This window comes from Mustela lutreola, chromosome 7 (genome assembly GCF_030435805.1).
Source record: "Mustela lutreola isolate mMusLut2 chromosome 7, mMusLut2.pri, whole genome shotgun sequence".
NCBI classification, from domain to species: Eukaryota; Metazoa; Chordata; class Mammalia; order Carnivora; family Mustelidae; genus Mustela; species Mustela lutreola.
Genome location: NC_081296.1, coordinates 109,656,706 through 109,682,068, shown reverse-complemented (window position 1 = coordinate 109,682,068; position 25,363 = coordinate 109,656,706). Strand labels below are relative to the sequence as shown.

The 25,363-nt window shown below is 34.2% G+C and overlaps 1 protein-coding gene across 5 annotated transcripts in view; it reads right to left on the bottom strand.

Annotated features, from left to right (window-relative positions):
- KTN1 (kinectin 1) overlaps nucleotides 1-25,363 on the bottom strand; it is a 101,951-nt gene that overhangs the window by 14,095 nt on the left and 62,493 nt on the right. For 3 of the 5 annotated variants that reach the window (XM_059182167.1, XM_059182169.1, XM_059182168.1), the window contains exons 19-35: nucleotides 24,982-25,016; nucleotides 24,494-24,584; nucleotides 23,732-23,800; nucleotides 23,072-23,109; nucleotides 22,116-22,206; nucleotides 21,879-21,947; nucleotides 20,762-20,799; nucleotides 19,823-19,913; nucleotides 19,678-19,746; nucleotides 19,159-19,196; nucleotides 16,388-16,478; nucleotides 14,537-14,605; nucleotides 13,373-13,410; nucleotides 11,747-11,837; nucleotides 9,632-9,718; nucleotides 6,042-6,131; nucleotides 458-538 (exon numbers count right to left, since the gene is read on the bottom strand). In XM_059182167.1, coding sequence (XP_059038150.1) covers nucleotides 458-538; nucleotides 6,042-6,131; nucleotides 9,632-9,718; nucleotides 11,747-11,837; nucleotides 13,373-13,410; nucleotides 14,537-14,605; nucleotides 16,388-16,478; nucleotides 19,159-19,196; nucleotides 19,678-19,746; nucleotides 19,823-19,913; nucleotides 20,762-20,799; nucleotides 21,879-21,947; nucleotides 22,116-22,206; nucleotides 23,072-23,109; nucleotides 23,732-23,800; nucleotides 24,494-24,584; nucleotides 24,982-25,016 — 1,176 coding nt within the window. The remainder of the gene's footprint in view (nucleotides 1-457; nucleotides 539-6,041; nucleotides 6,132-9,631; nucleotides 9,719-11,746; nucleotides 11,838-13,372; nucleotides 13,411-14,536; nucleotides 14,606-16,387; nucleotides 16,479-19,158; nucleotides 19,197-19,677; nucleotides 19,747-19,822; nucleotides 19,914-20,761; nucleotides 20,800-21,878; nucleotides 21,948-22,115; nucleotides 22,207-23,071; nucleotides 23,110-23,731; nucleotides 23,801-24,493; nucleotides 24,585-24,981; nucleotides 25,017-25,363) is intronic. The other 2 variants (XM_059182171.1, XM_059182172.1) reach the window with 1 other exon arrangement.

Below are 25,363 nucleotides of genomic sequence, written 5' to 3'. Positions count from 1 at the left end.
GGATTTTATTCATGCCACTTGAGATACAAAAAAAATCTTCCAAATTTCAGCTAAGATAAAAACACATCTAGATTCCAAACACTTTTAATGATGTATTTGGGGAATACTTTAGCAAATCAGTCAGTTTCTACCTACCTACCTCAACTGATCTTTACTTTTTAAACCCAGGCTAAAAAGAGAGTAAGAGATAGTTAAATATACAGTTTCAGAAATGATTAAGATACAGAGTTAAAGAAACAGCAAACATTAGCTTTGTATACTTATCAAACGCAATGAAGACTTACAGCATTTCTATCAAAATTTATACAAAATGAAATCACCTTCTTACACTTTCTCAAAAGGTCATTATTCTACCCATAATATATACTTTATCTTTCTAAGCTCATAAAGATAAGTCTGATTTACTTCTTATTTCCATGTCTGGTTACAACATAGAGAGTTCATTTCTTGAACTAACCTTAACCTCCTCTGAACCTGAAGTTTCAGCCACACATTCTTTTGCCTTCTTTTCAAATCCACGCAACCATTCACTGTAACTCTGTAAAAAAGAGAAGTCAAAATAACCAATTTTCAAAAATATCTAAATGAAACAGGTAAAACATTTGAATCAACCAAATTAGATGACCATGAAAAAAACCTATAGACAAACACCACCCCTCTGGAAATTTCAAAGAACATAACTGCTGCATAAATTGTACCTAACCCAGTCTTGAAAATAATAGAGATAAATAGAGATCTGAGTTCACTTAATTCCAGCCTCTACCACTTACTAGTGCCAGGATTAATAGATTCAATCTTTAAAACAGAGAAAAATGAAAATAAATAAATTTCAAAACTTTTCTCGGGTAAACCCATTCTCAAAAACTAAGTGTTCTGAGTTCATGAACTAATGAAGTTCAACTGAAAATACTTTATTCAGAGGATTTCAAACACTATGAAGGCGCTCCAGGGATTCTGAAAATACTTAGAAATACATACATATAATGAAATGTTTTTAAAAGCATAATGAGAAGCAGTAAAAATACATAAACATTTACTTGTTTAAAAAAATTTTTTTTTTTAAGATTTTATTTATTTGACAGAGAGAGAGATCACAAGCAGGCAGAGATGCAGGCAGAGGGGGAGGTGGAAGCAGGCTCCCTGCTGAGCAGAGAGCCCAATGTAGAGTTCAATCCCAGGACCCTTGAGATCATGACCAGAGCCGAAGGCAGAGGCATAACCCACTGAGCCACCCAGGTGCCCCAACATTTACTTGATTAAACCAAGAAAGGGGGAGCACCTGGGTGGCTCAGTTGGTTAAGCAACTGCCTTCGGCTCAGGTCATGATCCTGGAGTCCCGGGATTGAGTCCCACATCGGGCCCTCTGCTCAGCAGGGAGCCGGCTTCTCCCTCTGCCCCTCGACCCTTTCATGCTCTCTCTCTCTCTCAAATAAATAAAATCTTTAAAAAACAAACAAACAAACAAAAAACACCAAAAAGGGGGCACTTTCGTGGATCAGTCAGTTAAGCATCTGTCTTCGGCTCAGGTCATGATCCGGGGGTCCTGGGGCTGAGCCCCACATCAGGCTCTCTGCTCAGCAGGGAATCTGCTTCTCCCTCTCTCCACCCCTAACCCTGCTTGTGCTCTCTCTTGCTATCTCTCTCAAATAAATAAAATCTTTGAAAAATTATAATAAATAAAAACAAAAAAAGCTCTATTTGTGCTGATAGATTAGCTAATGCAAAAACAAGGCATATACCTTGGTTTAAGTCATTCTAGATTTTAGAATAAATTATCCTACATTTTTGATGCTTCTTGTCCAAATTTTAAACTCTGATAAAGAGTATCTCTTATAGGGGCACCTGGGTGGCTCAGTGGGTTAAAGCCTCTGCCTTCGGCTCAGGTCATGATCTCAGCGTCCTGGGATCGAGCCCCATGTCCGGCTCTCTGCCTGCCTCTCTGCCTACTTGTGATCTCTGTCTGTCAAATAAATAAGTAAAATCTTTAAAAAAAAAAAAAAAAAAGAGTATCTGTTAGATACTTAAAAGAGACTAAGAGGAAATTTGATTTAAACTCTTGGGTTCAGTTTACTTCGAGGAAAAAGAACACATGAGATTTCTATCAACTGCTCAAATTTAAAGCTTTACAGATATGGCTGAATCAGGATTCTCTATACTTTATCAAGTAAGAATAAAAAACAAATAAAGCTGGATGCTGTGATCACCCCACAGTACAGTAACTCATAGTTCCAATTGGTCAAAAAGGCCTATTTTTTGTAAAGATTTATTTTTGAGGGAATGAGAGAGCCAGTGAGCGAGTGAACATGTGGTGTGGGGGAGAAGAGGGAGAAAGTCTTAAGCAGACTCCACACTCAATGCAGACCCCAACGCCGGGCTCGTTCTCACATCCCTGAGCCCCTGACCTGAGCCAAGACCAAGAGTCAGACACCTAACATCTGCACCACCCAGGGGCCCCCCAAAATTACATTCTTACATCATAAATTTGATCCAAGACTAAACGTATACTATTAAAATCCTACTTAGCTTCAAATACTGGAATTCGATAAAAGTTAAAAGTCAGCTGAAAAGATGATTTAGTTGCTTAAAGTTTGTAAACATTCCTCTAGGTCATATAGTTTGGATCTCTCCTATATTGATTAGCTAGCAGAAAAGCAAAAGAAAACAGTAAAAGGATTTTACTTCATGTATAAAATTCCTTTTATATCTACTGACTATATTAACTTAATAACTTTAATTAACAGTTTTATCATAAATTAATCTATCCTTCACATTTTCAAAAAGCCTAAAAATGCTATACTTTTAGTAGCAGAGTTGATATATTTCTATATATCAATAGAAATAAGAGACTACATGCAGAAATAGCCAACTTTTAACAAGCGGATGAACAAAAGTGAAATATCATCACCCAAATCTTATGGTAATTTATAAATATTTGTAGTGTCAAAACCTATATGGCGGTTGAGAGTAATACTGCGGTTAAGAAAGAGTCTGTTAGGGCCCCTGGGTGGCTCAGAGGATTAAAGCCTCTGCCTTTGGCTCAGTTCATGATCCCAAGGTCCTGGGATCAAGCCCCACATCAGGCTCTCTCCTTGGCGGGGAGCCTGCTTCCTCCTCTCTCTCTCTCTGCCTACTTGTGATCTCTCTCTGTTGAAAAAAATAAATAAAATCTTTAACAAAAAAAAGAGTCTGTTACATTAAGAAGAATTTTTCATGTCAGTGATTTTATACAATCTTTAAAGAACAGATATCATAATCACTAACTCTCAGCTCAATATAGCCAAATATAATAAATCCCAATTTTATTTCCACTAAGTAATAAAATTGTAAAGTAGAAATAAAAACAGGTCATGGCCATAAAAGAAAAAACATTAAATAAACAAATAGCAACCCCTTTTTCTAGGCTTCATGTAAGACCAGCACTAGAACTAACAATGTATCCTTAAGTCTGTCCAGTACAAGTTGTCTCATTAGTTGAACTCATAGTGGTAAACATTTAACTATAGTGATCAAACCCGAATGTATCCACAACAGTTACCAAGGAAACAAAAGAATTGCTGCTTCTTGTACAAGTTAAATGTAGACAGTATGTAGATATAATCTGAGAGCAACAGCTAAACTCAGACTACACATAAAATGGACTATTAAATTTACTTATACCACACCTAGCACCCACAGAAAGAAGAGCCAAGAGCTCCTCGGAGAAACAGTTGACTCCCAAGTTTGGGGTAGAAGACGTAAACGATATATCAGAAACATCTTGTCATATCACAAAACAAAGAAGCTGTGGGAGTTTAGCAGTGCTGTGTCAAAAAAAAAAGACTTGGGGCGCCTGGGTGGCTCAGTGGGTTAAAGCCTCTGCCTTTGGCTCAGGTCATGATCTCAGCGTCCTGGGATCGAGCCCCGAGTCGGGCTCTCTGCTCAGTGGGGAGCCTGCTTCCTCCCCTCTCTCTGCCTGCCTCTCTGCCTACTTGTGATCTCTGTCTGTCAAATAAATAAAAAAAAAGACTTGATAACCAGCCTAAGTAAGTTCTCATCAGCCAAAGAAAAACAAGCAGACCTTTTACAGACCTCATGATAGAAGTGCACAACACTGCTATGAAGAAGTCTTGCCTTGGGGCGCCTGGGTGGCTCAGTGGGTTAAGCCACTGCCTTCAGCTCGTGTCATGATCTCAGGGTCCTGGGATCAAGTCCCACATCGGGCTCTCTGCTCAGCGGGGAGCCTGCTTCCCTCTCTTTCTCTCTGCCTGCCTCTCTGACTACTGTGATCTCTGTCAAATAAATAAATAAAATCTTAAAAAAGAAAAAAAAAAGAAGTCTTGCCTTACTCCATCCTACAACTGAAGGACCAAACCTGAATCTCATCAGGACTCTACTGACTACCAATTTATGGGACATAAAAAGAACAGAGAACACACTGACACTACAGGGATGCAGTTGGTTAAATCCAGACTGGGAAATTTCTTATGAAACTACCTGGTCTAAAAAAAGGCGGGGGGTGGAGGAGGACTGGGTGGCACCACTGGTTAAGCATCTGACTCAATTTCAGCTCATGAGATCAATTTCAGGTCATGAGATCAAGCATCACATCAGGCTCCATGGTGGGTCTGGAGCCTGCTTAAATTCACTCTCTTCCTCTTGAAAAGAAAATAGAAGAGAAGGGGGGGGGGGGCTGCTGACATATAGGAGGGAATCTGCAGAATCAAAAGGATCTATGAGACATCTTAAACCAATCACATACTGACCTTACTTAGGTCCTGACTATAACAAACTAGAGTAAGTGGTTGTTATTTCATTAAAACTGAAAATTTATATGGCAAAAGGGAGAAATGCAATGACAAATGTATAAATTAAGGATTTTTAATATAATTTTTAAAGCAATCCTTATCTTTTAGAAATATATACTAAAATAATTATAGACAAAATGCTCAGATGTTTGAATTCCTTCAGAATAATCTAGGAAGTACAAGAAACAAGGTAATATAAGACTGTGTACTGATGAATGGGGTACACCAGCCTCATTATGCTATTCTCTCTACTTCTGAGTATTTATATAATTTTCCATGAAAATAAAATTTTAATCATTTTAAGAAACTACATGCACTCACTCTGCCCTCAAATATTCACTGTAATAATTCTCTGAATCAGAGAAACTTTTATCTCTCACTTAAGCTGAAGTAAAGCAAGATCTTCTGTATTATCTTCAAGCCTTTCCTTAAAGAAGTTAATAGGTGACCAAAATCTTGAGCTTTGAAATGAAAAGAGCCTGGTTCAAACTATTAACACATTTAATTAAAAAATAAGGCGTTCCTGGGGCGCCTGTGTGGCCAGTGGGTTAAGGCCTCAGTCTTCAGCTCAGGTCATGATCCCAGGGTCCTGGGATTCAGCCCCTCAGGGAGCCTCCTTCCCCGTCTCTCTGTCTACCTGCCTCTCTGCCTACTTGTGATCTCTGTCAAATAAATAAATAAAATCTTAAAAAAAAAAAAAAGGTGTTCCTAAAATTAGAAGAAATCTATTTTGAGGTGTCGGGGTGGCTCAATCAGTTAAGTGTCCAACTTTGACCTCGGCTCAGGTCTTGATCTCAACATCATGAGTTCGAGCCCCATGTTGGGCTCCATGTGCACTGTGGAGTGTGTATATATATATATACACACACCTATATATATATTTATATATATATATAAAAATACAAAAAATTAAATTACAATAATAAAATCATGCTGTTTTGAATAAAGCTATTAAAAACATAACTGGTTTATTAAACATTAAGAAATATTTCTCTCCCAAATGTTTATGATCTTCTAAATAATACATATTATGTAAATTTCATAGCATACAACAAAAGTATCAGTTGAATAAACAGAAATGAGTTTTGAACCAAGCTATTTATCTTACCTACTCAAAAGCACCCAATGCTAAAAATAGAAAAGATTAAGGAATAGATGTACTTCTAAACCAAGTGTAGAATGCAAATGTTGTTTATTCACAACTTCCTTAAATAATGGTAAAGAGGACTTATTTAAAAAATAATAAATCAATCTTACCAAACTAGGAGGAACAGATACTTTTGGGAATAATTTTTTGAGAACTTCTTTAGCTTCTAATTCAATAGCTTCCACATGTTGTTGTCTTTCCTAAGGCAGAAGATGAACCAAGTCAAACTTACAAGATTATAGAATTTTTTTAAAAAAGCCTTTTAAGCTTTAAGGGAGGAAAAAGTCACAGTATTTTAAAAATTCATCTTAATACTGACAAAAGCTACAATTTCTTATTTTAAAACGTTAAAATGCTTCCATAAGAAAAAATCTGCAAAATTTCTAAAGCATCCTAAATAATGATGTTTTAAGTTAATCAAACCAAGGCAGTATCTGATAATATGGACACTTTCCTTGCTCTTAGAAATCAAGTGATCTCCCTTCTAGAAACAATGAAAAACACAAACAAGAACAAAAAATTAAAAATACACTTCCTACAGCTAAAACTTAAACTACATGCAAAAAATATCTACCTGGACAATATAACTGAGGCTTACTGGCTGGCAAATCTCTATTAAAAAAAAAAAAAAAAAAAGCATCATGGGATTAAAAATGGCATTTCCACATTTCCAGTTTCAAGGTCAAGTGAAGTTACAAAGAAAAAAAAAGGCCATCAAAATTTGATGGGTGGTACATATACAAAAAACAGGAAAGAAAAAGAGGAAAAATTGATGGTGATTAATTCACCAATACCAAGTATCAAGAAGACTAATTCTGACACTCACAGGACTCTATCAGCTGTAAATTTAAAGGTATTACAAATGCATGTCTAAATTTGGTGATTTTAAAACTACAATGGATATCAATTATTAACTCAAAACTATGGTTTGTCAAAATTAGGGTAATGACTTGATTACACGTTAAATAAAAATCTAATGGTCAAACTACCTCTACAAAATTTAAAAAATGACACCCAAAAAACGCACATCTAAACTAAGCCAAGAAAAAAAAACACTTGTGAAGTTCAACAGATGACAAGAAGGAAAGCAAGCTAGCAACATCTCAACCTTATCTTCCAAACACCATTTAAATGTAACCTTTGAAATCCATCGCTGATTTAAGATGAATACACATCAATTTAGAAAGTAAATAAGGGGCGCCTGTGTGGCTCAGTGGGTTAAAGCCTCTGCCTTCAGCTCAGGTCATGATCCTGAGAACAAGCCCCACATTGGGCTCTCCGCTCTTCGGGGAGCCTGCTTCCTCCTCTCTCTCTGCCTGCCTCTCTGCCTACTTGTGATTTCTGTCAAATAAATAAATAAAATCTTAAAAAAAAAAAAGTCTAAATAACATGAAAATCTAAAATTACACAATAAAAAGCTAGAGATTCACCACATTCTGTACACACACAAAAAACTTTTTTTCAACATTAGTGGCAGTATTTTACTAGATGTTTTAATGGATTACTTCCAGTGATTCAATAAAGTCCACTATTTTTCAGAAATACACCTAACTGCAGAAGATACATTCATTCAAGGAAGATGATTAACTGCTAATTCAGCATTAATTCACAATTAAGAGGTCATTTTTATCATCTGACGACAGAAGTGGCAGAACAATCACTAAAGAAAAATAGGAAAAGAGCACTGTGCAACGAAGTTTTATGGAAAACTTTCCAAGGGAAAAAGAATCTAACTAAAAGAAATGTGTCTTATTTATAACAAGAGGGAGAAAAATAAGTTAATTTTGATTTGTACTAATTTTGCTAAAAAGTTTCCATCTAATTTAGTAGTTTGGTTGTGGGTAGCATTTTCTATTCCACTTTAATACCCGGAAAAGATCTGGATATGGAAAGTTGCTATTTTTATCTAAGTGTAATATTTATGAAATATCTTCCACATGAGCCTATCATTTATAGTAGCTCCTCAAGAGTATTTACTACTTTAAAGATAACTGTGAAAAAGCAGTGTATCACCCTCTCTTACATTTTACATAAAGTTATTGTTACTTACTTCTATCATCTAAAGCACTAAAGGAGTTCTACAGAGTTCTTTCTCCTTCCAGCATAACTTATGGTTCTGCTTCAATCAACATCACTTTATACTCAGGCTGTCTGACAACAGTGTAAATTCCATTAAATTAGAGAAAGACTGGAAATTCTATTCTCTGCAGATCACTAGCTATGCAAGCCACCATACACGTGGTGTTGAGTTTTGAAATAAGGGTCAATTTCTATACAAAGCACACGATGAAACATGGATAAATTCTAGTTCTCTTTTGGAAATAATATGCAAGAATGCCGAAAATGATGGCCTGTAATTTCTTGCAGGAATGGCATGATATTAAGTAAGGGATGCATACTTCCCAGAAACCCAGTCTCATGAACAAAATAAAAACTACAAGGCAGGTGTTAAGAGTAAAATACAAAGTAACAAAATCAACCAGAAATTACACCAGAACCCCCATTGCTAATGGAACTGACTGCAACCACTCACAATGAAATAAGTCCTACCTAGCTGGCCCTGCTTTCTATTTTCCCTGGCCTAGATTTCTCTAGTCCCAGTGTCTGCCAGCTGTCCCAAATTAGGTCTTAGTGAAATTTAAGGCAGGTGAATAGGTACAGAAGTACAAGTCTATTACACTAGAGGAAAAATAATGACAAACATACTTGATTATAAAAAAAACTTTATAGAAACTATTCTACTTAAAAAAAAAAAAAAAAAAAGTCCTTCAAATGTCATTAAGACCTACATTTAAAATTCAATAGATTACCATGGTCCACAAAATACTTAGAGAATGCTCAACTAAATCACATAATTGACTTTATTAACCCATCTACAAAATTCAATACCCCTGTTCCACATATATTCCCCCCCCCCCACATATATTCTTGATAGAAACTGTCAAAATGCTTGACTGAACTGGCACATTCATTTGTCTCCATCTTTAAAAACAACTCTTCTCAGTATTAAGCCATCAGAATCTCTGAACCCATGGAACAACCTGAACTCATGGAGAATATCTTCTATTGTTTTGAAAAAGAGGGAGCTATATATTTTAGGAGTACTTTATATACTCAGGTCAAAAGAACTATCCCTTTTATTAATATTCCATACTAAACATAACACATGCCCCATTACTGTCCAGCCACTTCAAAACCTGAAGTTTAACTCATTTCTTCTAAGGAACCACCAGAATTGATCCCTTCCCTTTACTTAACACTTCGATCATTTTCTACCTTGTGTGAGTCATCTTGGTGTGCCCCAAAGAACTTAGGAGAGTTAGTGTGCATCTAGGTATTCAATTGTGATCGTTAATTCAGTTAGATTTTGGGGGGCCAACGTTTTTACTAAAGTGCCCTTAACTAACCCACAAGGGGTACAGTGACAAGAGCTTACATGGGTAGCATAGATCTCTTGAGATTTTTCAGCTTAAAGCAGTCATCACCAAAGCTCAAACAATCAGGTAATCACAACTGCATGCTCAAAATTAAAGCTTCAAAGAGTAGATGAAAAAAGCAGAGATGACAGAGATGATAAATGTGGATGATAAGGAGATTTTATATTTAAATTGCAGTAAAATTAAATGCTTTAGTCTGATTTTAAGACAAGCTGCAGATTTTCTCTGTTCAGTGGATTGCTTCTAGGAGTTAGCATTACAACCTTGGAAGTCTTGTTCACTTTGTCCTGCAGCATTTTTTCAGTTGATGCCAATGCTTCCATTGCTTCCCAGTTTTTCTCCCGAAGGTCCTAATCATTTTTAGAAAGAATGATTTCAGTTTATCCATAATTGAAAGATTTTTTGCTTTTTATTTCATCAGTATTTTGCACTGCATTTAAATGCTGGTTACTGCAAAATTATTTCAATGGGAAATATGTATATTAGCAAAAAAATAAAAAGCAATGTTTAGAAGTCTGAATGAGAAAATAAAGATGCCCACTTCCCATGTTTTAGTATACACACCAGATATGCCAGCTATAGAGTAATTACTGTGTACATGTGACAAAGAAGAAAGCATTCAAAAGTAAACACACAAACCAAGATAAAACTATGGTTTCAGGTACACCAAATATTAGGGGATTAAGGACAGGGCAAATACACAAGTACTGCAAAAAGCTTTACATATGATTCTTAAACAAGGCCCATGAACACTCAGACTTTCCACTACAGCAAAACATTGTTTCCTCTAAATAGGTTTTATTGAATTAATGCATTTCGAGTCCACCTAGGAATAACAGAGTCACTCCTTGTGCTTGCCCATCTTTTTTGGCATAGTCAAATGTGTATGCCATAAAGCAACCTGACATGAATGTATGAGCTACTTGATCAAGGCTGAAAACAGGGAGGCTGGAAAGCTAAAAACCACATTCTTTTGGAAGAGAAAAAGAAGTCACTGGAAACTGAGTTCTGAACTATCTATTTTAATAGCATTTCATTAGCAAATACCAGTAAGGACAATCTGCTATATTTCAGTCTTTCTTCAGATTTAGAAATCTAAACATTAGATTTAAAAAAAATAAAAAGCCAATAATCTTACTGAATTCTTAATGTGCCCAATACTGAACTTGGTGCTTCCCATAAATTCTCGTTAACTCTCACAACAACGCTAAGAGGTGTTTACTCCCATTTTATAGATGGGGAAACCACAGGTAGGGTAAGTTAACAATTTTGGCCAGATGTACACAGCCAGGGTGGTGGCTGAACTAAAATGGACTCATTCCCCAATGTTCTGGCTCTTTTCACACACTTCAGTGCCTGGTGCAATGCTGCTGCATTAGACTGCTATTACTATGTCCACCTCATCTCAGAATCCGGATAATAAAACACAGTTAAGATGTTAGCAGTATATTGGCAAATTCACCTCAGGTTTTGTGGCCAAGCAATACTGTTAGTAATATTACACAAAAATACAAAGGGCAATTCACGTACCTAATTTTGACAAACTCAGGAGTGCAAGTGCATGTCAACTTGTTAAACAAATTTATGCAAATTTTGAAAAACTAAGCTTTCATTAGAAAACACATATCAATTTCCTACCAATATCCCCATAAGAGATTTCAGTAACATGTTTAGCCTTGTTGACGTCTTAGCAATCATACTTTTGTGTGCAAAAATCCCTTCTCTAGCAAGAATGTTTGGATTCTACTTACAGGTATCACCTTCTGGTCAAAAAGAATTTAAGAAAATCACCCAAATTCACTAAAAGTATTCAGTAAAAGTATTAGGACTTAAATTTCTTAGGGTACTACCCCTTCCCATTCTAGTATTAATGTATTAAGGCTCTAAGGCCCCTAATAATCTTAATTACCAAAAATCTGATCCAAAGGAGGTTCCACAAGGCTCTGAAAGACAAGTACTGAAAATACTAGGTTTCAATACTGGATTACTTCTGGTTTACAAAAAGGCTAGCCCAGTCAAATTAAAAGGCGATGCCACTGATTTTAAAATACTGAGATGAAAAAATAATTTTTTCAAATAAAAGTTCAACAGAAAGTTAGCTGTATTTAAAAAAAAATAAGAAATCTGAAGCTGTAGTAATTATAGTTCAATATCTAAAATGATAATTAGAAGTACACAAATTCATCTTTTCATTTATTCATTAAAATATCTGTTCTCCAATAAAACGATTAATAATCCTCCCCAAAAAGGCACACACAGAACAGTACTTTCTTACAAATATCAGGAAGAAAACTACAGAAGTAAATTTTTTAAAAATGTGATGCACGGTATTTCAGTGAATAAAAAGAAAAACTTTATTCTGACAAAGATTTGCTTACATTGTTTTTCTTCCTCTGGTGTTCAACAGCCTCCTTCAAAGAATCTAACTCATTCTGAAGACCAGTTATTTCTTCCTCTCTTTCTGAAATTCTAAACCAGAACATAAATACAGATAGCAACATTTTAGGTAAACACTGAAGGTATTTATTACTACAAAATAAAAACAAGTAGATGATGCTTTGCAAAACTTATTAACTTAACAAGCAAACTCTTTTAAGCTTAGCTATTAATTGTCACCATAGAAAACCTATTTGTGATACATTCTTACTTTCAAAAATGGCTTTTACAATATGGCATGATGATATTTGTGCTCAAGAGAAATCATCCTCTTAAGAAACAGTTCATGAATATATGAACTGCTGTAGTTATAGTTGTTTCTATTTTTATCTGTGGCAGGGAAGTAGCTATTTTCAGAAGAATGAAAACTGACATAGACATATTCCCTTTGATATTTTTCCCAAAAGGTAATGAAATTAGTTATGACTTTCTTTAAATGGCTAACCCACAATAGAAGTATGATATTAATGTGAGGTAGGTATCATCATTTTCATAACATTTTCAAGATTCAGGTTCTTCTAATTCTAATGCATTAGTTAATTCCCAGAAATGCAGAAAACAATGGCAAAGATTCACAATTTAATTCTGTTACAGTTGAGAGCAGCTTGGGTAGAAAGTTAAATTACAAATAGCTCCTTCTTAAGAGTAGGTTCTATATAAAAGGCTGGCAAATTAGGGATTGAGGCCCAAACAACAGTCTTTTTTAGTCTGGCCCTCAAGCCCAGAGCTGAGATTATGGTTTTAAAGAATTGTTAAATCAAACAAACCAAAAAAAAAAAAAAAAAAAATGGGGGGGGGGGATGCAAAACAGAACTCTGTGGCCCACAAAGCCTAAAATGTTCACTACAGGCCATTTATAGAAAAAGTTTGCTGACCTTTGCTCTATACAAACTCCAGACTCAATATACCAGTAAATAATTCTAAACTAGTAAACTAACAACCTTGTAAATGAATCAAGATAAAAGAATCTTTACTTTTATCACCTAATACACATAATGTGGATAACAACTAGAATATTCAAACATACCAACTTAGCTGAAATGACCTTAAATATACCCTTTTACAGAAAAATACAAGCTAACAATGAAAGAAAAATTCTTTAGTAAAAAAAAGTCTCCTTAAGGTGACTGGGTGGCCCAGTCAGTTAAGCATCTGACTCTGGGTTTCAGTTCTGGTCATGATCTCAGAGTCCTGCTCAGTGGGAAGCCTGCTTCTCTCTCTAACTCCCCCTGCTTGTGTTCCCTCTCTCACCGTCAAATAAATAAAATCTTTGAAAAAAAAAAAAATATATATATATACACACATATATGTATTTTAGCTTTATTAGATGTTTTCTAAAGTACTAAAAACCTTAAAATCTCCCTTAACAAAAATCCAAATATCATAAAAAAGCACATCAGTTTAGCCAAGGGCATAGCTAAATGCTAGTGACCCTGTAGTTCAAGAAATCCAAACATTAATGGAAAAATTAGGTGCCATTTGAGGTACATTAAATTCTTATCTGAGAACTGTTTAACACATAAAAACGATTACCACTATCCAAACCGTGAATCAAAATTATTACTTACACTTTTAATAGTTCTTCATGTGGGGGAAAAGATGATGCCTATTAAAAAAAGTTAAATGTTATTTCAAAATAGTTATTTCTACAAGACTACAAAAAAGCTCTTCTCAGATATAAATTAACAAAGGTAAAAACACTATATATTCTACCTGTGACCAAGTATAATTTTAATAAAAATATGTATAAGTTTGGAAAAGTACTGAGTGTTAAATCGAACTTCGTTGCCACAACATAAACTCTTCATTTAGCAAGTATTTATCAATTTCCAATATATGTAAAGCACTGAGCTAATGCCCTAACTCTTCCTATTGTATAATTCTTATTTGACTATATTAAACTTCCAAAAGCCAAAAACAAAACAAAACAAAACACAAAAACCTTAAGATGAAGTCAAAAGAAAAACTAAGAAAAGTTAGCTTCCATGTAAAAACAGAAATTCTACATAATATGTATAAGTACACAGACCTTCACATACAGTATTTACATTCAATCTCCCAAACTTACCTACTATACTATAGTATCCCAAACTGAATGACTACAATCTCCCAAAATGAACCACTGTTCTATAATCTTCTTGCTAAGAACACATTCTTTGGCCCCTCATAATACTCTCTAGCTTACATATATTCAGAAAAATCAAACCATATTTTCTTAACACCTTAAAAAAAATTACACATTTCCATTTTATTTTTATTAAGCAGAATTATACCTTGAAAAAGTATTTTAAATAGAGGCCAACTATTATTCATAACATTATACACTTCCTAGTTTCTCTCCAATTACTAAATTGCAGGGAGGACGGCTGGGGGGGGATGGAAAGGAGGAGGGAAATGCGGTATACACCTAGAGTTAAACTGACCTCTCTAGGATTCTAACTGACTTGCTAAGAAAAACATTCTGGAGTATCTGAAAACACAGAGATATATAAAAGAGCTAGAATACAGGTAGCAGTATTATTTGCATATACCTTATAAATTATAGATTATTTTATCTTGCATAAGGCATAGTAAATTACTCTTTTTAAGGACATCTTCTAAATACTTATAAATAAAACAAGATACTTTAGTCTCCATAAAAAGGCAAAATAGTTAAGAATACTTATAGACAGTTATGAGTTATATAACTTCTTACCACATAACTGAAGGGCAAGCTACCTAATAGTACCTACCTGTTGGTAGTTCAGTTGCTTAAACTGCTCGATTTCAGACTTAAACAATTTGTTTTCTTCCTGTACTTCCTATTGAAACAAAAATTAAACATGAATACCTGCACAGAAATTATTTTCCATATAAATTTTTGAAACATATCATATAAGCCAGGGTAATTCTAAAATAGTTTTTTTAAGTGATCATTTAAAAATAAGCCCTATATTAAAACACAGTATAAAATTAGAATAAATTACTCAGTAACAATCTGAGAGTATGTCTCAATGGAAGAGTTCAGGATCCAGAAACAGATCCAAATACCTCTAAGGTATATAGGGTGACATTTTGGATCAGTAGGTCAAGTTCTAAGTGACATTTTGGGCTGGATGTTTCTCTGTTAATAGGACCATCCTGTATACTCTGGCATGTTCAGCAGTATCTATGGCCTCCATCCTCTATATGCACTAGCACCTCTCCACCTGCTATGACAACCAAAAATGTCTCCAGACATTGTCCCCTGGAAAGCAGAATTACTCCAGTAAAGCAGTAATGGATTCTTTAATAATGTGGTTAATCTTTTTTTCCCCCAAAGCTAAAACACTATTCTCAGAACTTACTCAAATAAATTACACGAGTAAGACATCAAACAAAAAAGCAAATTATAAACATATCGAAACGTGAAAATATTTCTATAATCATAGAGTAAGAGATACTTTTCATTCCAAAACTTCTCAGGAAATTACTTATATTTGAGTATATAAAAGTTTTAACTTCCAAAAGTAGGAAGAAAAACACAAAAGAAATTTTTTTAAAACTTTAAGAAAACAAGTCACTTCTTAGGTGACAAAAGGTTAATTTCTCTTATTATGGAAAAAAAAAAGGTTTTAATTTGGTGAGGAAAAGTCAACCCAGAAAAAAATATGGGAAAAATTAAAGGCCAATTAATAGAAAAATCAAGTACTTCTCTCACAATCAAATGCAAATTACAACAATCCAACCATCTTTCAAGCATAATATCAAATGTTTTCATCTTTGTCAGTGTTGGGAGAGAATGAAAAGGAAATGGCCCCCTGTTTCAGTAGATGAAACAGATGCAAATAGATGCAAAAAAAAAAAAAACTTTTGGAGGGTGATTTAGCACTATCTAACAATATTTAAAATGAATCCACTTAGCGGAGAAAGAGAACGCAACAGAACACTTGGAGCAAGAAATGTAAGCAAGAGTGGTTGGAAACAATACAGCCATCCAAAATTTGCTTTCATTTCAAATTAATGTTCTTTCAATACTTTCAATACTTTCAATATAACAACATGGGGATGAGGAGATAAGGATTTTCAATTTTAACTACCTCTTTTCAAAAAGAAACTACATAACCTTTGGCCCAAAATTTTGTTTCCTGGAATTTTAAATACAGATATACTAGCAAAAGTACTGACAAGGCACACACAAGGATGTTCACTCTTGTAATAGGAAGGCAACCATATGCTGTAATCTAGGCATCCATAAACCAAGACTGGTTATATAAATGACAGCAGATGACACAACAGAATACCACAAAACCATTAAAACTTGAAGACAGAAATGTGCTTACGTGGAAAGATCTCAAAAACATTAATAATAGAGGGAGAAAAGCCAAATACAAACTTGTGTATAGTTGAATACATGTGTTTAAAACAAGTACACACATATTTTATGAATGGACACTTTCTCAAAAGATATACAAATAAGTGCTAGTTTTCTGAAGAATGAGACCCAGTACCTGGCTGGGAGGAAAGAATCTCTCTATCCTATTTTCTTTTGTGGTAGTTAAAATTGTTTAAAATATGCAAAGACAATAATTCACACAATAATTAGTTTTAACTAATATATTCACCTGTAACAGCTTTGTTTTGCTAGAAAGATCATTCTCCCTCTCTTTTAGTACAGTTTCTATTCTCTTCATTTCATTTTCCTTTTCTTTCAACCTAGAATTTTTATAAAGACCTTATATTTAGTTATACAGATAAAAAAGGACAACCAGACTTCAATACCACCCATAAGGAATAAAAGCAGAAACAAGGTCTAACAGATCTTCTCTCCAGATTACACCAATTTATAAATTTGTTTTAAAAAACATTCCAGAATCACTCAACTCAAAGTACATCATAAAACTGTTACAGTTTATTTCATAGTTAACATTTCTTAAGCAAGCATGGTTTTATCAATGCAGAAAATCTAAACCAAAAAAAATTTTTTTTAAAACCCATTATTAGTTGATACTGGAACTTAAAATATGGCCAAGCCTTTGTAAAGCTATGCTACATATAATTTAATCTGGTTCTCCTTTATCCAACATAGATTTAAGTCTTACTCTATCTAGCTCATGTGAATCCCAATTGCCCTTGTCAACCTAAGCAAAAGCCTCAGTAACACCTAGCGCTATTAAATTGATCTGTTTATCTATTTCCTCAGGGCAAGAACCCATCTTAGCCATTTCAGGATTCCTGGGCCAAAGGGCACAAAACCGGCTCTCAAATATTTGCTGAACTGAAAGTTATTTTTATCCCACCTTAATGTAGAAAGAACTTCAAAATGTTTCTAGGTCTACATGAAAAATGGCAAAGGAGAACACATGTAGAATAGGATTAAAAAGTTGAGGGGAATCCCAGAAAAACTTAAATACATATTGTTAGGTGAAACAAGCCATTCTGAAAACCTATATTCCGTAGGATTTCAACTATATCACATTCTGGAACAGTAATTATGGAGAGCAGTGGTAGCTAGAGATTGGGGGTGGTTGGGGGTGGTATTTGGAGGAAGGAAGGGATGAACAGATAGAGCCAGGAGATTTTTAGGACAGTGCAACTATTTTGTACGATACTATAATGATGGATACATGTCATTATACATTCCTCAAAACCCACAGAAGACAGAAGAACCCTAATGGAAACTACAGACTTCAGTTACTAATGGTATTTCCACACTAGTTCATCAATTGTAACACACCTACACACTAACACAAGATTTAACAAGAGAAACAGGGTGGAGGTGGGGGGAAAATAGAAACTGTACTTTTTTCTCAATTTTCTGTAACCCTACAATTGCTCCCCCCACAAACCTAATTCTATTTTTTTATTTTTTCAAAGATTTTATTTCTTTATTGGAGACAAAGAACACACAAGCATGGGGAAGGAGCAGACGGGGAGGTTCAAGCCAACTCCCTGCTTAGCAGGGAGCTTGCCACAGGACTCCATCCCAGGACCGGAGGATGGAGATCATGACCTGAGCTGAAGGCAGACACTTAACCAACTGCGCTACCAAAGGGCTCCTATTAATTTTTTTTAAAAAAGAAAACTAATGCAGAAATAGACCTAAAATCACATACTTTGGGGCACCTGGGTGGCTCAGTGGGTTAAAGCTTCTGCCTTCAGCTCAGGTCATGGTCTCAGGGTTCTGAGATCGAGCCCTGCATTGGGCTCTCTGCTCGGCAGGGAGCCTGCTTCTCTCTTTCTGTCTGCCTCTCTGCCTACTTGTAGTCTCTGTCTGTCAAATAAATGCGTAAACGCTTTAAAAAATAAATAAATAAAATGGGGCGCCTGGGTGGCTCAGTGGGTTAAAGCCTCTGCCTTCGGCTCAGGTCATGATCCCAGGATTCTAGGATTGAGTCCCGCATCGGGCTGTCCGCTCAGCAGGGAGCCTGCTTCCCTTCCTCTCTCTCTACCTGCCTCTCTGCCTACTTGCGATCTCTGTCAAATAAATAAAATCTTAAAATAATAAGTAAATAAAAATAAAAATTTTAAAAAGCACATATTTTAATGATTTATATACCTACTACAAACAGGTCAGAAATGTGTCTCTAAGCTTTCTATTAGCAAATGAAACAAATACCTTGATAACCATACAATGCCCCTATGATAAACAATTAGCTGTACAAATGAGAATTTTAGTGTCAAGAATAGAGACATCTCCTTTGTCCTCATAAAGACAATGACCTAATATCTTCAATATCTTACTTTTAAAGACACAGTTTCAAAGGGCCACTTCTTAAACATCCAAAAAGATTGATGGCATCACAGCAAAGCAAAAATATCTTAAAAGTAATTCTATAGTATGCCAAAAAAGATGAAGTCCAGATATCCCTCTCACCACTGTGAACTGATTTAGTTAGCTAAAATTAAGAGAACAGACATTTTAATACAAAAATTTTCTAGGATGAACATCTATTAAGACTAGTAGTACCTTCTGTGCTGATCAGACTCAATATTTTTATTCTTTAGCACAGTAACTGGTATGAAAACAGATAACCATTCTTCTCAATAAGCAAGTTATTTCTTAGAGATTAAATAATCTTCATCAAGGTTATAACTAAGATTATCTTCTGGTTGATGGGTTTGATATAACTAAGATTATCTTTTTGGTTCATGGGTTTGAAGGGCTTGGAAAGGATAATATCCCCATGTATCTGAAAGCACTCTCTTTTATTACCCCATGTATTTGAAAGCACTCTCTTTTATTACACCAAAAGAGACTTATTAGCTTATATGCCTCTGGACTTTAATTCCTAATTTAACAAGAAATGACTGAGAAGAAACTCATGGTATTCAAGTACATTCTGCAAAATAATGAGAACTTCCTCTTTGAAATGCTGTATAAAATTATACTTACACAGTCTCAAGTTCTTCAAATCGTGATGCAGAACATGCCTAAGGAAGAGATTCACATTTTTAATTCTAACATCAAGAAGATCAGGTATTACAAACTACAAAGTATATGTACTATATATAAAGCACCAATAAAATAGAAACATAAAAATAAAGACATAATTTTATGTTAAAATTAGGCTATCTACAAAGATAGAATGAACTTTAACTGGATTTTGTATATCCATTTCTTTAAGGATTACAGATTAATATACCAATTAAACATGGATACTTAGGTAAGTTTAAGAGTCAATCTCAAAAAGTAAGGATGGGAAATGCTGTTAGGCTTAGGCCAACAAATCAGGCAGAAAGACTTGAAAAAGATAAAATTTAACTTATTTTATCAACAACACCACAACTACAGTACAGTAATTTTTATGCCAAGTAAACTAAGAGAGTATACTAACTTCTTTATTTTCTAACATAATATAAAACAGACTCCTCACTTTTTATGTAATGTGCTGGTAATCTATTTATACTATACCTCTTTCAAGTTACATTGTGCTACCTCCTGAACATGAGCTTTTAAAGATTCATTTTCTTCTTGAAGATCCTGAAAAAGAATTGGTATGAATTGAACTGACAGTCAAGTATAAAAAAGGTGTTTACTTTTGTTTTTAACTTCTTACCTGTAACCATCTTCCTCGACTGGCTAGGTCTTTCTCCTTCTCTTCTAAAACAGTCTTCATGGTCTTCATCTGTTCTTCCTTTCCTTGTAATCTGAAAATAAGTTAATAAGAACTATCAGTGAAAATATTACAGAACCATACAAACCAAAATTATTGACGACTAGAGAAGTAGATTTTGGATTGTAAACACATAAAATAAACTAAATATTTTAAGTAAAAAACCATACAAGATTTTACAGATAATAAATTAAGAAGTATAAGATGATTGGAGTGCCTGGGTGGCTCAGTCAAATAAGAGTCTGCCTTCAGCTCAGGTCATGATCCTAGAATCCTGGGATTAAGCCTCATATCAGGCTTCCTGCTCCGTGAGGTGTCTGCTTCTCTCTCTTCCTCTGCCCCTCCCCCTGCTCATCTTGTGTCTTCTTCTCTTTCTCTGTGTGCTCTTTCTCAAATAAAATCTTAAGAAAGTAAATATAGGATTATTAAAGAAAAAACTTCCATCTATCACTGCAGATCCAGATACTGAATAAATCAGTGTAGCTCTACTCTCACTCCATATCATCTTCTTTAAACCAATACCAGGAAATCAGCGTATTACCACTGGTTTGGCTATGAAATACATAGTCAGTTTCACAGTGGCTATTAAAATGGGCAAAGAGCAATATCTCAGTCCAAGGTCATATTCAGATTATAGATTATGAAAAATAAGACTTTCCACTCTACCCCCATTTCCATCAAAAAGCTTAAGTTAAATCCTAATGAAAACATAAAACTATGATAACATTTTGAGATATAATTTCATATTCCTAAAAATACTACATGAAATTAAATAAAAAGCAGCTCTGATTTTCATTATAACTATAGTGTATTGAATTATACATACTTATATTTAACCTGTGGAAAAAGATATTAAAGGGCAATGAAAGAAATGGTACTTACAAGTTCTGAAGCTCCTGAATTTGAGAAGTAATAGATAACTGAAAGAGAAAAAGAAAAAGCAGAAAAAAGGCTATTTATAATCCATTCAAATGACCTTATGCTTTATGATAAACTTTAAAATGTGTACACTTCAAATTACAAAGATCCTAGCTGAATTATTCATGCCAAAATGAGATGTGTTTGGATTTTGACTTCTTTTGATTCCAAAGACAGGAAGAGTAACAAAATAAAAATTGGAATAATAAGTCTAAATAATGTGGTAAATCTAAAGTTGTGAGAATTAGAGTAGTAACTGTACATATACCTCTCTACTGTATCAGAGCTCTTCTTTCCAGTTTTCCATGTCATCTACTCAACAGTACTCAACACTGTCCTTTTTTTTTTTTTTTTTTTAAATCATACAGTTATTCAACACCAACTTTTACCTTCCACTGTCTTCTCACAAGTTCCTTCAGATTTTGGCTTAGGTGTCAGTTCCTCAAGAGATTTTCCTAACCTTTCAATCTATATCAGAGAACTGTGATCTTTTCATCATACCCTGTTTCTCTCAACACATGATCTTAAATCATTAACACAGTGCTTTCACAAGCAGAAGGAACTCAGGAAATATTGTTGAATAACTCTGTGGGATGAATGGATGAATCCTCACTTTTATGCAATCTTACTTTTTCAATGAAGCCTTATCAGATTAAACTCACCAAACCCCATCTATGTCCAGTAATCTCTGGCTACCTCTGAAATACCCTCAATGCCTTTTGTTCTATAGGCAAAAGTTAAGCAATACATATTCTATAACAAAACATTTTAATCCATGCAATTAAAAAAAAAGGTTAAAAAAAGATTTACCAAACTGTTTTCTGTTTAACTTGGCAAACTAAAATGAAACATTAGTACAGAAAACAATTTTTAAAAGTTAAAAAATATATTGAATAAAATATCAAGAACACTTTCTCAAATCAGGCATAAATAAATAAAATACATTTTTAAAAAATGCACATAACCCAAAATACTTACAGCACACTACTAAAAGTTTTTTCTGAGTAACAAGAAAAAAACCAAACAGCTCATAAACACATACACTAACAAATCTGTCATGCTATGGCTCTGGGATTTTTACCTGTTGAGCCTTTTCAAGCTGGATATTTCCTATTTCTTCTTTTAGAGCCTCTATTTCCTGTTTCAAATCCTTGACAATGACAAAACAGACAAAATTGGACAATGGAAACACAGAAATTGACATAAAATGCAATGTCAGACAAACACATGAAATTAAATGATATTCACTAAAGCTGATAAACAAGGGGGAAAAAAAAGGAAGAAAAAACCCAGCACACAGTTTACTCTCTCCCAATACCTGAATAGTTTTCTCCTTATTAGCAACTTTGAGAACTTCTGCTTCCAGAAGCTCTTCCACAGACTTGATCTTTCCATCCTTTTCATGAATCCTTAGATGAAGAAATGCAGTATTAAACTTTAATAGAAATCAAGACATAAACAAATAGCACCAACAGGGGTTATCCAAATTTACTCTTCCATTTTAAATAAAATAGCAAAGTAGCTTGCACATAAGAAGGGAAAAAGATATTTAAAAGTCTTCTTAAATGAGGGGCGCCTACGTCGCTCAGTCAGTTAAGCATATGACTCTCGATTTTGGCTCAGGTAATGATCTCAGGGTACTGAGATCAAGCCCAGCATCGGGCTCAGTACTAAGAGTGGAGCCTGCTTAAGATTCTCTGCCTCTGTCCACCCTGTCTAAGAAAGAGATGGCAGGGAAGTATTCCTAAATGAGAATTAATCAGTAAATACCAGATGGCTAAAGCTGATACACAGAAGGAGATACACACAATACTTCAAAAGTGCATAGAGAATGATATGACTTATACCCTGAAAAACACCGGGAAGAATCAAGTTTCTCTCAACAATATTGGCTTCCAGAGTTCTGAAAGCAGTGGCAGAATGTATACACAATTATGGCATCAAACTTTACAGAGGTCAAGAAGAAGATAAATGCTCTCTATATCCAGTATATCCTGTTTTGTTGTTGTTGTTTTTTTTTAGTAGTTCAATTCTTACTGCAGAAGCAGAAAATTAACAATTCGATGCCACAAGAAAATAATTGGAATTACGAAATGTTTTAGCAATCACACTGCACTAGAAAAGTACAACGAAATTCCCTTAATCCAGCAGTGAAAAATTCTAGAGTGAAGGTTAAACTAACATACAGCTATCTAAATTGCACAAAACAAGATCTATGAGCACTAAGAAAATGGACCAAAAGAGAAAGACCAGTTTAAAAATATCACCACTTACACTTTCTTAAGTTCTTCAACTAGAGATGCAAAAGAAACCTGGAAATAGGAAAGCATCCTACTTAGCAATTTGCTCAAAATATTAATGAATTCAGAAACAGAGAGTATATTATCCTTAAATTTTCTATTATACCAAAATCTAAATGAGAACAATAAACCCAGGAATTCTTTCTAGGTTTTTTTTAAATGTTCTAATTATGAAAATGAAAAGCACTCTGAAAGTAAGTAGCTTTAAGGCTACTTATGGAAAGTGTAGGCTAAAAGAAAAATCAACAGATACAATGTTACAATAAATGAATAATTCTAACCAGATAAGAAGAAAACAGAACTAGGAAATTGCCTAATTCCAGATAGCTCCTTCTACTATTATTTAGAGTCTTTCTCCACATTTGTACACTCAGAACTTTTATAACTGCAGTAAGCAGCAATGACATCCTATCTAGAGTATAGCTACCCAGTGTCTGGTATATAGTCAGCATTCAAAAAATTGCAGCTTCTAGTACTGTTAATCAAGTCACTAATCATTCACAGATTAAAACTATGACTGACAAATTCCACATTGATGAAAGGAGGAATAACAACAGACTTGCTCTATTTGAAAAGAACAGGTTTGTGCACTGTTTAAAAAGAGAACAGTTGCAGGATCTACTGAATACATTACCTGATCATTTTGCTTAGCCTTTAAGTCTTGAACTTCTTTCGTCAGAGATGAATTTTCTGTTCTTATTGCCTTTTTCAAAGATAAAGAAACACAACACACTCTTAACTTTCTAAAAAATTAGCTATCTTCAAAATATCCTCATTTCTCATTTTTCTTTAGCTGCTTCTTTCCCTCTCTGGAAGACCCAGAAGTCTCTTTGTCACACATGTCTACAATTCTGTAACTTCTGGAGATACTCAAATGAATTTTTAATTCATTTATTCCCACAAATATTTCTACCTATGTTTCCACAACCTCAAGAGCACATAGTATACCACTTAAGTGGTATACTTAAGTCATTTCTCCCCCTAAACTCAAATACATCTTTAACATTTCTTCCAGCAACCCTGTCCTTATCACGTTAGTTAGAACTAATGATAATCACAGAACAGAACAGGAGTCTCTCCTTTCCCTGGCCTCCAATACTATTTCATGAACTTATGAAATCTGTTAGTTTTCATCTGGGCATGGTGGAGGTGGGGAAGCATTAATTACAAACCGAAAAAAAAAAGTATTTCATTAAGACAGTGAATGCTACAATCAACTATGCATTTTTGTATTCCTAATAAACTGTTAAGTTTAACGGAAAAAAATAATATATTCATTAAATGTGGATAACTAATATTAAGTTTTAAAGGTTATGGAAAAAATCTTAATTTACAGTAATCCCCTTCATGTTCACAGACAAACTCACAAGGAAAACAAATGTACAAAATGTTTTACATTCAGTTCCTCCTCTTTTGTGGCCACTTGAATAAGTCCAGTTTCAAGTAACTCTTCTACAGTCTTCAACTTCTCATCCTTTTCTTGAATACTGAAATCATAAATTTAAAATATATTAACCATTTTTCAAGGTAAATACTATCACTGCTAAATATTTTATATCAATCAACTCCTGTGTCTCTCATTTTTTATAAACTTAATTTCTAGAAAGGTTTCTGAGATCTCTGATCATGGTCTAAAAGTACTTCTTAACCAATAAGTAAAATGTGTCAAGTAATACATAATGGCCTAAATAAAATCATTCCCACACCTAACACCACAAACCTACTGTAATCCCAAATCAAACCAATCAACAGCATGCCACCATACTTCCATTATGAAGTACAAAGAGCACTTTAAAAATCTAGATTAATATAGTTAATAATTCTGTTATCTCAAATTTGGTAGAAATTAGTCATTAAAATATAAAAAGAAAAACTTAAACTTACCATTTTTCCATTTGTTCCACAACATCTTTATTAGGCTAAAATAAAAATCACCCCAAAAAAGAAAAATGTTTAATTTTACTAGGTTTACATGATGTAAAACTAATTTAAAAATATGATTCTATGAAAATTGTTTAGTTTTAATTAGAACCAAAATTTAGGAAGGTGAGCCATACTTGAAGACTGCTAATAATTAAAGTGTTATTTAATTTAGAAAACTCAAGACAAAAGAGAAGCAGCTACACAAAAGACACAGAAAAGGATGAAGTATGAGCCAGTAAATTATTAATTATTAATTAATTATTCAGTATCTTCTGAATAATTTTTAATTGCCATAAAAGAAAATCTTAAGAATAAAGAAGAGAATCTGCCTTAATTCTGTATC